The following is a 12,580-nucleotide window of genomic DNA, read 5'->3' on the forward strand; positions in this document are numbered from 1 at the left end:
TCCCTCTTTTTTAAAAATAATTTTCATGTTTGTTGATTTTGCCAAGACACCTCCAACCAATGAGAAGAAACTCATCATCCCTATGGCTAATCAAAAAAACCATAGCATTTTGAATTTCATCTTAAGATCTTTGGCTTTCTGTTTGCTCCAGTGACTAGTTGCTCAGGCTGTTTCTATTGCCTGTGGGCTTGGCCATGTGATTTGGGATTATTTTTTTGGTAGGGAGGGTGAGGTCCAAAGCCACTCTAGGAACTTGAGTTTGAAAAGCTAGTTCCCTTAATAGCTCATCTTTTTTATTTTATTTTTTTAATTCTGTCTTTGTGACATAGAGCTCACCTTCCCTTCCTCTGAATCTCACTGTATAAAATTTTCTGTTATGGCAGAAACCTCCACATGGATTCCAGAAAAAAATGAAGCTTGAGGTCATAGACAAAAGAAATCCCGTGTTTATTAGAGTAGCAACAGTTGCAGACATGGATGATCACCGAATAAAAGTAAGTGTTCTGTTGTGGTTTTGTTTTGTCTTTTTTTTTTTTTTTACAAGACATCTTAGACAAAAACTTTAGCAGATATTTAATTTGTGAAGTCCGAGAATTAGAGTAGTAAAGCCATAGAAATATGCAAATTAAGTGGCTGCGCACATCCTTGTGAATCAGTATTTTTCCACTTTTTTACTTTACATAAGTATTCTCTTTAATTATGACTGACTTTTAATATCTTACGTATATATTTGGAGGAAAAAAGTAGATACATCCTATTAAGGTAATCTATTCAGGAGAAAATATAATACTTCATTTTCCAGTAGTGTGTTCTTTTTAAAAACTATTTAAGGTCAGTGTTTTCTTATGCGGTATCGTGCATGTCGACTTTTCAGAATATCCTGCTTTTTAATATAGGACAACTTAAGAGAAATATTTTTATAAATAAAGTCAGATTTTATTAGAGTTGGATTAATAAAAGTCAAGTACCTCTCATAAAGTAAACAAACGTATAAGAAGATGGGTTCAGTCCATGTCCAAATGTGATAAAGTGAAGTGTAGTAGCAGTTCCGGGTGAGGAGCTTCAGGCTCTCGTCTCTGTTTCTGGCTTCAGCATTAACTTCACTCTCAAACCAGAATGATGTGCATTCTACTTACCTCACAGGATCATTTAGAATTTCTGTTAAGAATAATACTAGTTATGAGAGCAGCCAGACGTTAGATTTACATGGAGTTTTACAGGGTAGGAGTATTCTTCCATTATCTGATATTTGTGGTGATAGCAGTGTGGGAGATTTATGTTATTGTCCTTACTTTATCGATGAGGCTGAGGCGCAGAATCAATTATTAATTATGGGCAGTGGCAGTACTAAGTCACGGTCCTAAGCTATAGGAGTCTAAGTTCATGTTCTTTAAATAATAATAAATCAGATCTTCATGTATCTCTAATGAGATAATATATAGGAAAATAAATTATAAAATAACATGAAAAACCTGTACAAAGGTAGTATTTCCATAAAATAGGACTTTTAGCATTTAATTCACTGTTTTTAAGATTGCGTAATCATATAACATTTTAGAAAATTTTATAAGTAATGGAAGACCTGTGTTAATCTTTTTCAAGTGTGTTTTCTTGTTAGTTTTCCTTAGAAATGTAGAATTAAGTAATACATTATTTTTATAATTCAAATTGGTCAGAATTGAAAAAAAAAGTGTTTTGGCTTGGGTGCAGAAAGTTTATTCCCATATACAGCTGGTGAAAGTATAAAGGGTCTCAACCTTTCTGGAGAGCAGTTTGGTGATAGGCATCAAAAGTCTCAGAATGTTGTTTACCCTTTAATTCAGGAATTTCAGTCCTAGGAATTTATGTTAAAGGAATAACCAAAAGGAATATGCAAAGATAAAAGCTGCAAGGAGGATATAACAGAGCCAGTGATTTATGGTATTTAGCATTGAGAATAAGCAGAGTGGGAGATGGGTAAAAATAAATGACTATACGTCTTCATGCTGTTTTATATTTTAGAAGAATATTTAATTTTGGCAAGTGAGAAATTCGGGTTTAATACTATATATAATGTCTGGTGTTGTCTTTTAAAAGAATATATATATGTATGTGTATATATATATATATATGTATGTATGTGTATATATATGTGTGTGTGTGTGTGTGTGTGTATATATATATATATATATATACACACACACACACATACATAAACAGTTATGGAAATAAACAAAGCAAAATAATGACAGTGATTTTCTGTTAAGATTATACGTGATTAGGTTTTTCTTTTTCATTACCAGGTTTCAGGAACACATATTACTTTTGTGATTTTGGTCCAGAGGGGTCAAATACTCTAAAGTGGATGGTTCAGTTAGTTAATGAGAAAAGTTTAGACTAGAAATCCAGCTCTTTTTGCTTCTGGCTGAATTCTCTTTCCAGTACAACATCCAGGTCAATCTTTAATACACAAAAAAGAACTGGCTACTGAGGTATATAGTTGACAATCATCTTTTATAATACTGGAATGAATTTCATAGCTAAACATAAACCAGTGGACAAATATCTGTTTTTTTATGAAGTCCACAAAAGGTTAGTGAACAGGTGACAGTAACTCAATCTGAGGATTCATCAGAGACTTGTGAAAATACAGGACACTTTCAACAGTAGAAGTTTTTCTAATAATATGGGAGATGATATAGCAAGAATGCTTATTTTTTCTTTTTCAGGAAGGACAAGAAAGCGGAAAATAGAGACAAAGTCATTAGTGTAGTGTAGTGTAATATTTTAAGTTTCTCAAGGGTAAAAATCAACTCTTAAATAAAATCAACTTTTTAAGTTATGTAATCCATAACATTTCACACTGAGTTATTACAGTTAAATTTTTTTAAACCTAGTGTATTTTGCTGTTGAAGGAAAATGACGAGAATAGTTTTGCTCTTGTCTTTTACGTTTTCGTGACAGAACGTAAGATTGTTCTGCCCTCTCCGTCCCCACCGCCAGGTCTGGTTCCCCAGAGGCAAGAACTTTCAACTCTTCTGGCTGTTGCTTATGACATTTGATCAGCAGTTTAAAAAAATAATAGCTGCATTCTGCTATTTCTGAATCCATCTATTTAAAATATGTTTATTTCCTTCCTGTTTTGGTAGTTCAGGATTTAGGTCTTGTCATCCTTCCCTTCCGCTTATCCTTTCAGTAATTATTTCACAGTGTTTGTTCTTTTTTTTTTTTCACTCTTCCATGTTTACTGTTGTAAACAAATCTCGTTCACTGCTGAGCAAAGGCGTCTTTTTCTTATGATACTTTGTTTTTCCTAGAGTCAGTAATTAATTTGTATTTTGATTTTCAATTGTCTGTGTTCTTACTGGATTTTAACAAATGCTCCAATAAATCTGACAAGCCTTTTGGTCAAAAAGCTCAAGTGTATTTTTGAATCTTGCATCTATATCTTTCATTTTTTTCCTGAACCCTTCTTCCCACAACTTAACAGCCACCTATTCTGATCAGCATGGTTACCCTCTCAGCCTCACACACAGCTTTCATCCTGAGACTCCTCTTTGCCAACACACTATATTGTATATTCATTTTTCCTGAGTCTCATGCTTTATATTTCTTTGTATACTCTCTTACCTTGCTGAAATACATCTTTTGTAACTTTCTGAGGAAGGGTGTATGAAAGGCATATTTTTCGACTCTTTGCATATCTGAAAATGTCAATATACTAGCCTTTCACTTGATTCATACTGTGATGGGGTAGAGAATCATTTCCCCTCAGAAACTACAAGCATTGTTCTGCTGTCTTCCCATGTCAAATGTTGGTTTTTGAGACATCCAAGGCCATTGGGTTCCTTCTCTCTGGGTGATGTACCTTTTCTCTCTGGAAACTCTCAAGACCATCTTTGTCCCTGATATTCTGATGTTTTGTAGTGACGTGCCTTGGTGTGAGGGTCATTTTTCACTTATCATGCAGGGCACTAATACCCTTTCACTGTGGAGTTTCATATCCTTTGGTTTTTAGAAATGTTCTTACATTATTGATTTGATGACTTCCTTCTCTCTCACTGTTCTCTTTTGCAAGTCCTGCTACTCTGGTATTAAACCTCTGGGATGGACCCCCTATTTTTCTTATATTTTCTTTCTTATGCTTCTCTGATTTTTTTTTTCTACTTGCTTAGAGATATCCACTCTATTTTTTAAATCCTGTATTGCATTTTTAATAACAACTATGTTTTTTTTAATTTTCAAGAGTTTTTTCTTATTTTCTAGTCTTCTCCCTTCCCCCCTTTCAAAATGGCGTCCTCTTTTTATTTCCTGAAGCAATATTGTTTCTTATCTGAGGACACCAGTGATAGTTTTCCTTCTGTTTCCTTTTATTTTCTCTAAATTCCTCTTTGAGTTAGTTTGGCTTCTGCTTTCACATTAGAGCCTCTCTTCAAATGTCAAGTCCTTGGCTGGATGTTCACAGTAAGAAAAGGCGCTTAACATTAGTTGTTTTTAGTCAATAAGGTGGGCTTTATTGGCTGTTGGGCTTCATGTGGGAAAAGAGAGCAGAGAGCCAGCTTTTTCATAGGGAGGTCCCCATTCTTCAGCGTCTGGATTCTTGGTCTAGAGCCTTTCGGTTTCTTCTAGTCTCCTCCCTAGGGAGGGGCAAACTTGGTGGCCCCTGTGTGAGGCAGGGAGAAGGATGGGGTTGGAGGATACGGGCTCTCACTCAGTCCGTGTGCTTTCTGTCTGGCTGTCACCATTGTCCTGGAGTTTAAAACCTCCATGCTTATGTCTCTAGAAAGTAAACCTCTACTCTTGCAGGGTTGCTGAAGGGGCAGCTACTTCGGTGGGTGGCATAGAGGATCAGACCTGGAGGTCTAACCACTCCATATTCAGAGTTTGAGCCAATCCTGTCATTTTCCAGGATGTGGAAAACCTCCTCACATACCGCTGCCTCCATATTGAGCCCTTCTGGGTTCTGCACTGCGAGCCAGTTCACTCTGGGCCTGCATTCCCTCTCTAGGCATCTGGGTTGCAACCCACCCACTCTCTACCAGTGGGTCAGCCCTCCCTCATCTGCTTCTTCCCTCCACATACATCATTGCCACTTCTCACCTATCAGCTACTTTCCTTCTCCATTTGTCCTTCTGGGTTTTTACCTTTTCGAACATAACTTTCATTTCAGAAGAGAGCAGAAATAAGCACCTGGGTCTAAAATGTGTTTTACTGAGTTGCCTTTCACCTGAACAGAAAATACAACCAAATCATTTTTTTAAAAAAGAAATAGTGTGCTTTCTAAAAATATTATCTGTCTTAATCTTGAAATTTTCAATAACGAGTATTAAGTTTTTATAAAGGATCCAAATTACACTCCTAGGTTAAAAAATGTATTCAGTTTTCTAAACTATAATTTTAAATATGTGTAAGTTAAATCATCTGTGCTATGCTTTGATACATAATAGTCTATTTTCTTTAGAATTTTAATTAAATTCAGCCTTGTTGCTGAGTTGCTTTTATGTTTAACTGATTTTGTACTGGGACATTTCTATTATAAATATTTTTGGATGTCTTTTTATGTTCTGTACAATGTTTAAATATTTCGTGTTGTATGTTTATGTATCTTCCTCTCTTGCTCTTTGTCAGGCATTTGATTTCATTTCAAAATAGGACCCAGCAAGAGAAAAGTTATCAGTTACCATTACTAGAATGTCTGATTTTTTGTTTGTTTAAAGCCTCTTAATGTGCCAGGGACTGAAGTAGTAAAGATGAAATGAAATTATATAAACTTTAATAAATTTATTTCATCTGGGCTTCCAGAGTAAGAATATTAATTAGGGTTAATATTAATTTTGTATATATTATTAATGTTCACATAATTTCACATAGCAGTTTTTTCATTGAAGTATACTTGACTTACAATATTTTATTAGTTTCAGGTGTACAGTGTAGTGAGTATTTTTGCAGATTATACTCCATTAAAAGTTATTACAAGTAATGGCTATAATTCCCTGTGCTGTACAATATATCCTTGTTGCTTATCTATTTTATAAATAGTAGTTTGCATCTGTTAATCCCATACCCCTAATTTGTTCTTTCCCCCTTCTCTCTCCCCTCTGGTAACCACTAGTTTGTTTTCTATATCTGTGGGTCTCTTTCTGTTTTGCATATATATTCATTTGTATTATTTTTTAGATTCCACATATAAATGATTAGGTAGCAGTTTTTAAGTGCATTTGCTACTTAGAGAATTGTATTGTTACCTCTGTTCATAATATCTAAATTAAATTTTAACTCTGAAATTTAACCTTAAAGTACTAGGATTCTCCTGATTGCCGGTCAACCTAGTTTGTAGGAGATTTTAGACTTATTTACAGTAACTAAGTTATATCTGTCATCTAAGATAGGTGACTTTTCATTGCCAAACTGAGAGGTCAGTTTTAATGAAAAGTAGGAAGGGGTTATGGTATCACCAGATATAGTAGCTCTAACATATTCTTGAAGGTATATGGGAGGAAATTTTTAAAATAACCCTATTTTTTATGATGATATTAAGATTTTTGGAGTCTATATTGCTTTACAGTAGTGTCCTGTTTAGTGTCAGTGGGACTCAATTCTGAGTGCACAGCAGAGTTACTTAGAAGTTAAGTAAACATATAGGTGCACAGAACCCAAGCTGTAAGTTCAGAACCTCCTTGGTGGGCTCAGCCATTTTTGTATTTTTTTTCTTCTTCTTTTCAATAATCATGAGTAATTCTAGTGTATATCCAGGTTGGAGAACCACTTACTTGTTAGGATTGAGTTTGTTTGCTGTTGGAAGATAGCTAAATTTTGTAAAATTTAATAAATGGAACATGAGTTATGGGAACATTGATTCCAGTATAGAAGAAATGAAATTCAGGAATAGCAAGATGAGAAAACTTAAGAGTTTTGTGTATCCAGTAAAGTAGAGCATTATCACTTGATGATTAGTTGAGAATTAGAATGCTTAAAACTTAACTATAATGCTGTGAATTATGACTGCTCATTTATTGGTGGCATTGATAGCATAAACTTTAGAAAATTACCATGAATATCATTCTGTGTTATTTGAACATTATTTTTGATCAGAGGAAAGGAAAGGGTTGTTTCAAGTTAAACAACTTTCTTTAAGTGCTGCTTTATATGCAAAATATATGTGAATGATGAATAAGTTTATTTTGGATCCATGAATTTTAGCCTCTTACTCCTCCTAACTAGCTCTGTGATCTTTTCTCCTCTTTAAAATATTATCCATGATTTCTTGCAGGTGTGGAATTCTGTGGGATTTAATTCTAGGATTAATTAATTTCCAAGCTTGAGAAAGTGGAGTCATTGCAATGGACATTATATTGAACCTATATATACATACCTTAATAACTCTGTACTATTCCATCATATAAATATACCATTATTTAACCAGTCTCCTGATGGTAGACACTCTGGTTGCTTTCTACTACAACAGTGAGTTGAGTTATTTAGATTATCAAGTCAAAGATGATATATTTTAAGTGTTGATCCATTATTGCCAAATAACTCTCCAGAAATATCTCACCAGTCAAGACTCCTGTCAATGGTCTATGAGAACGTCCATTTATTCTCATACTAACAGCTCTAGAAGTCACCAAAATAGAATGTTTTGGCAGGTTGAAAGAAGAAGAATTTCATCCTGTGATTTTAATTGATAGTTTTTTAGTTATAAGTGAAATTGATTGTCTTTTCACGTGTTTACTAACAATTTATTTTCTTGTTTATGAGCCATTTGTATCTTTTTCATCTTTTCTGTTGGATTTTTCACCTTTTTATACTGGTATATGGTGTTTTTACAAATTAAGGAACGAAGTACATTGTCACATGTTAACAGATGTGTTTTTCAGGTTTCTTTTGGGTTTTCCATCTTGCCAGCAGTAATATTTGCCATTGTGAATATTTAAATTTTGATGTACTTGAATTGATGCATCTTTTTTTTATGGCTTTTGAGTTTGGTGTCTTGCTTACAAAGGCTACTGCACTCTAAGATAAATATATTAATGTATGCTTTCTTCTAGAACTTTTATTGTTCAGTTTTCAGTGTTTCGATTTTTTTATCCATCTGGCATCTATTGTGCTTTTAGTAGTAAGAGATTCATGGACTTTAAGAAGGAAATCTAGCTGGCAAACTTGATCTAAAATAAAATATATATAACATTTTAGTATATCCTTTCCTTCTAAAAGATAAAAAATATGTGATACTTGAAAGACATGTAGCTAGCTGATCCTTAGTAACCATGCCTGAAAGACTAACTGCCCTTTTACATGGTGGCCAATAAAGTTGGTAGCCCTGACCACTGTGTAAAATCTCTTTGAGAGATATTGTAATTATTTATGAGAAAAAATACTTTAAAATGCATTTGATGGGGGCATATTTTGTAAATTGGGTGTCCATTCACTGAATTTTTTTAAGTCTTTTTTAGCATAATTCTAGGAGACTTGACATTTATATGAAAGGTCCTGCCTCTCTACTCTCCCTTCCTCCTCCCTCCCTTCCCTGATTTGTTCATTACTCAATAATATTTATTGGGTGTTTAGTGTTGCTCATATGAAGATGTTAGGTACTCAAACTGCTTATAGTAGTGGGAGATACATGTAATATGTCTGTAGAAGTATTACCGAAAAAGTGCCCTTGGCAGGACATTTAATTATGGTTAGATAATATGTCGAAGGTAGTTCAACAGTACCTCTTTTCTCATACTGGGATGAAGTAATTTGAATAATTAAAATAATTTATCTGGATATTAAATGTACTATATAAGTTAGAAGAGAATGAACATGGTTATGGTGGGCAAAACTTTTACTGTAGGAATTCTCGTGACCTAAATTCTACTATTAATTTCTTTTTGTTATCCAGGTTCACTTTGATGGCTGGAATAGTTGCTATGATTACTGGATAGATGCAGATTCTCCTGATATTCACCCTGTCGGTTGGTGTTCAAAAACCGGGCATCCTCTTCAGCCTCCTTTGAGTAAGAGACACAGTGATAACCTAAAGAAATGTTTCCATTTTCTTGTGTAGTGTGCTTAATATTTTCTTTTCCTCTACCTTCTCGTTCTATTGGGTTGGCCAAAAAGTGCCTTCAGTTTTTAAGTAAAAATAAAAGACACATTTTTCATTTTCACCAAGAACTTTATTGACAACGTATTCACCCATTTTTTCCACTACCTTCTGCCATTTTTCAGGCAACTTCGTAATTCAGTCTTCCCAAAACTTAATTATCTTTTTGAGCAAAGAACTGTTCCAGGTGCCTTTTACAGTCTTCCAGTGAATTGAAATTTTTTCCATTAAGAGAATTTTGTAAAGACCTAAAAAATGGAAATCTGAAGCTTCAATGTCTGGTGAATACAGCAGATGAATCAGAACTTCCCAACCGAGCTGTTAACAGTTTTTGCCTGGTCATCAAAGAAACATGCAGTCTTGCGTTATCCTGATGGAAGATTATGTGTTTTCTGTTGACTAATTCTGGACGCTTTTCATCGAGTGCTGCTTTCAGTTGGTCTAATTGGGGGCAGTACTTGTTGAAATTAATCATTTGGTTTTCCAGAAGGAGCTCATAATAGAGGACTCCCTTCCAGTCCCACCATATATACATCACCTCCTTTGGATGAAGACTGGCCCTTGGTGTGGTTGGTGGTGGTTCATTTCACTTGCCCCATGATCTCTTCTGTTCCACATTATTGTACAGTATCCACTTTTCATTGCCTATCACAGTTTGTTTTAAAAACGGAATGTTTTCTTTAAGTTTAAGAAGAGAATCACATGCAGAAATATGGTCAAGGTTTTTTTCGCTTAACTTATGTGGAACCCAAACATCAAAGTGATAAACATAACCAAGCTGGTGCAAATGATTCAATGCTTGATTTGATATTTGATATTTTGGGTATGTCAGCTATCTCCCACCTGGTATAATGTTGATTGTTCTCAATTAATATCTCGACTTGATCGCTGTCAGCTTCAACTGGTCTCATGGAGCATCGTCCAGTGAGAAATCTCCAGTCCAAAACTTCACAAACCACTGTTTTTTTTTTTTGCAGTACACGGGCCTCTCACTGTTGTGGCCTCTCCCGTTGCGGAGCACAGGCTCCGGACGCGCAGGCTCAGCGGCCATGGCTCACGGGCCCAGCCGCTCCGCGGCATGTGGGATCTTCCCGGACCGGGGCACGAACCCGTGTTCCCTGCATCGGCAGGCGGACTCTCAACCACTGCGCCACCAGGGAAGCCCCACAAACCACTTTTGACATGTTCGATCAGTCACAGCACTTTCTCCATACACTGCACAAATCTTTTTTTGCATTTTGGTTGCACTTTACCTTTCTTGAAAAAGTAAAGCATAATATGCCAAAAATGTTGCTTTTTTTCTTCCATCTTCAGTATTAAAATGGCTACACAAAAATTCACCAATTCTGATAAGTCTTTTTTTAAATGAATGCTAATATGACAGCTGTCACATAAAATCTAACAAAATTGTTTTGAAATAAGTTAAAGACAACTAAGTGCTACCAGAGCCATCTTATGGGAAAAACCAAACAAACCTTTTGGCCAACCCAATACTTCTCTACTGTACATTTCTTCTTTGGTTAATCCTTTTGCCTCTTACTGCATGTTTAGTTACCTGATAGTCAAAAATACGTAATAGAAAAAATTTAATATTTGAAAAAGTAGAGTGTTTCCAGACTTTTATTTAACAGTATCATCATCTTTTAAAACTAGTACTAAATTTTGGAAGACAATTTGTCAGACTATCAAAACTTAATGTATCAATGTCAATATCCTAATAGTGATTTTATCTTGTAGTTTTGCAAAATAGTACCATTGGGAAAAACTGGGCAAAGTGTACAAGGGATCTCCCTGTGTATTATTACTTACAACTGCATGCGAACCTACAGTCACCTCAATAAAAATTTCAGTTAAATTCAATTTTTTAAAAAAGGTACACTGAGAACTTGACATACCAGATCTCAGCTTTGGAGGAAAATAAATACATTGTAGAAAGAAAAATGTAGCAAATACATTATTGTCGGGTTTCTTAAAAATTTAACATGCCTTCCCCACCTGGTGGCTTCACTTCTGGATGCCACATAGAAGCTACATAAGGGCACCAGAATGCACAGACATGGTATCGGTTACAGTATGTTTAAAATAATAAACCTTGGAAACAAATATTGGTTAAATAAATTATGGTGCACTCATGCTACAGCTACAATGCAATAGTCATAAAAATATTACTGTTAAGATGGAAAGATTTATAAGACATGAAGTTAAAGAAGAATGTTTCAGAATCGTACATATCTATGTTGTGCCTTTTATGTGGCAAAATAAAACAAAACCAAAAACTTGATACATGTATATACACAAATATAGATACATGTGGGAATACTTGGAACATCTAGGAAGGTTACCCATTAACATGATTAGTCAGGAAAAGGAATGAAATGTGAGGGGAGTTGCTTGAGGGGATCTGTAACTGTTCTTCTGTATTCTGGTGTATTCTCTGAAGTTTTCACAGTGTGCAGGTATTCATATATTAATTATGTTATTTACTTGATCAAAATGTTCAGAATCATCTCATTATTTTAGATTTCAGTATTTCTGGAATTTGTGACATTTTGAAAGAGGGTTGGATCAAAGGTTACCATTTCACTGTTGAAGTGTGAACAAAGTCCTAGGGGAAAACCTTGAGAAGTAGAGACTTTAGACATATTTTTAATTTTGTAGAACCTTCTTTTTCTGTTTATACATGTTGATTGAAAAATTGGATTTTTTTTCCCTATTCTGATCCAAGACATTTGACTCTTATGGCCTTAAATTTTTGCTTTTTTTTTTTTGGCTTTTTAATAGGCCCCTTAGAATTAATGGAAGCCTCGGAACACGGTGGATGCTCAACCCCAGGATGTAAAGGGATTGGCCATTTTAAGAGAGCAAGACACCTGGGCCCTCACAGGTATGTGGTGCTGCCACTCAGGTGGAGATTCCTTATGTGGTCAGAGGGTGCCTGTCCCTTGTATGTGGAAGATAATGATTTCCATGTATACTAAATAGATATTAACTAATTCTGCATTCAGATCCATATGAAATGTGGTTACCATGGTGACCATGTAAAAATGAAGAGTGTGTCTGTAGTTAAATTTGCCTGGGAAAGAATGCGTTCATGATTTAAAATAGATTTCCTCTAGGTACTTGGCTTTTCTTGGCAACCTGATTAGTTTTATAGATACTGAACTGAGATAGTCATTTTGTGTTGATTATTAATAATGAGAAGAGGGCAGGCCTTGTTGAAAGTATTTGTTTGGTAGAATATTCTATGATTGGGTGACTCAACAATTTGAATAACGAGAGGTGAGATTATTGTAGATTACACAAAAGGCACAAATATAAATAGACAAACATCAGAATACATTGTCAAAAATTAAAGTTTTTCAATATTTTTCTCTCACATCTAAGTAACTTAAAAGAAAGAAACCAAATTTGTACATTTGAAATTTGATGTATTGTTTAGGCAATTTGGGGTCTTTGTAGACATGTTAAAATATTACTGAAATAGTAAGAAATTTCTGTGATTTAACTGGG

At 34.7% G+C, this 12,580-nt stretch overlaps 1 protein-coding gene across 6 annotated transcripts in view; it reads left to right on the plus strand.

Moving 5' to 3' along the window:
* L3MBTL3 (L3MBTL histone methyl-lysine binding protein 3) overlaps window positions 1-12,580 on the plus strand; it is a 127,277-nt gene that overhangs the window by 67,358 nt on the left and 47,339 nt on the right. For all 6 annotated transcript variants that reach the window (XM_081251328.1, XM_081251331.1, XM_081251332.1 and 3 more), the window contains 3 exons: window positions 384-494; window positions 8,867-8,981; window positions 11,852-11,954. In XM_081251328.1, the coding sequence (XP_081107454.1) occupies window positions 384-494; window positions 8,867-8,981; window positions 11,852-11,954 (329 nt within the window). The remainder of the gene's footprint in view (window positions 1-383; window positions 495-8,866; window positions 8,982-11,851; window positions 11,955-12,580) is intronic.

The sequence above is a fragment of the Mesoplodon bidens genome, assembly GCF_964165515.1.
Source record: "Mesoplodon bidens genome assembly, chromosome: 12".
Taxonomy (NCBI): Eukaryota; Metazoa; Chordata; class Mammalia; order Artiodactyla; family Ziphiidae; genus Mesoplodon; species Mesoplodon bidens.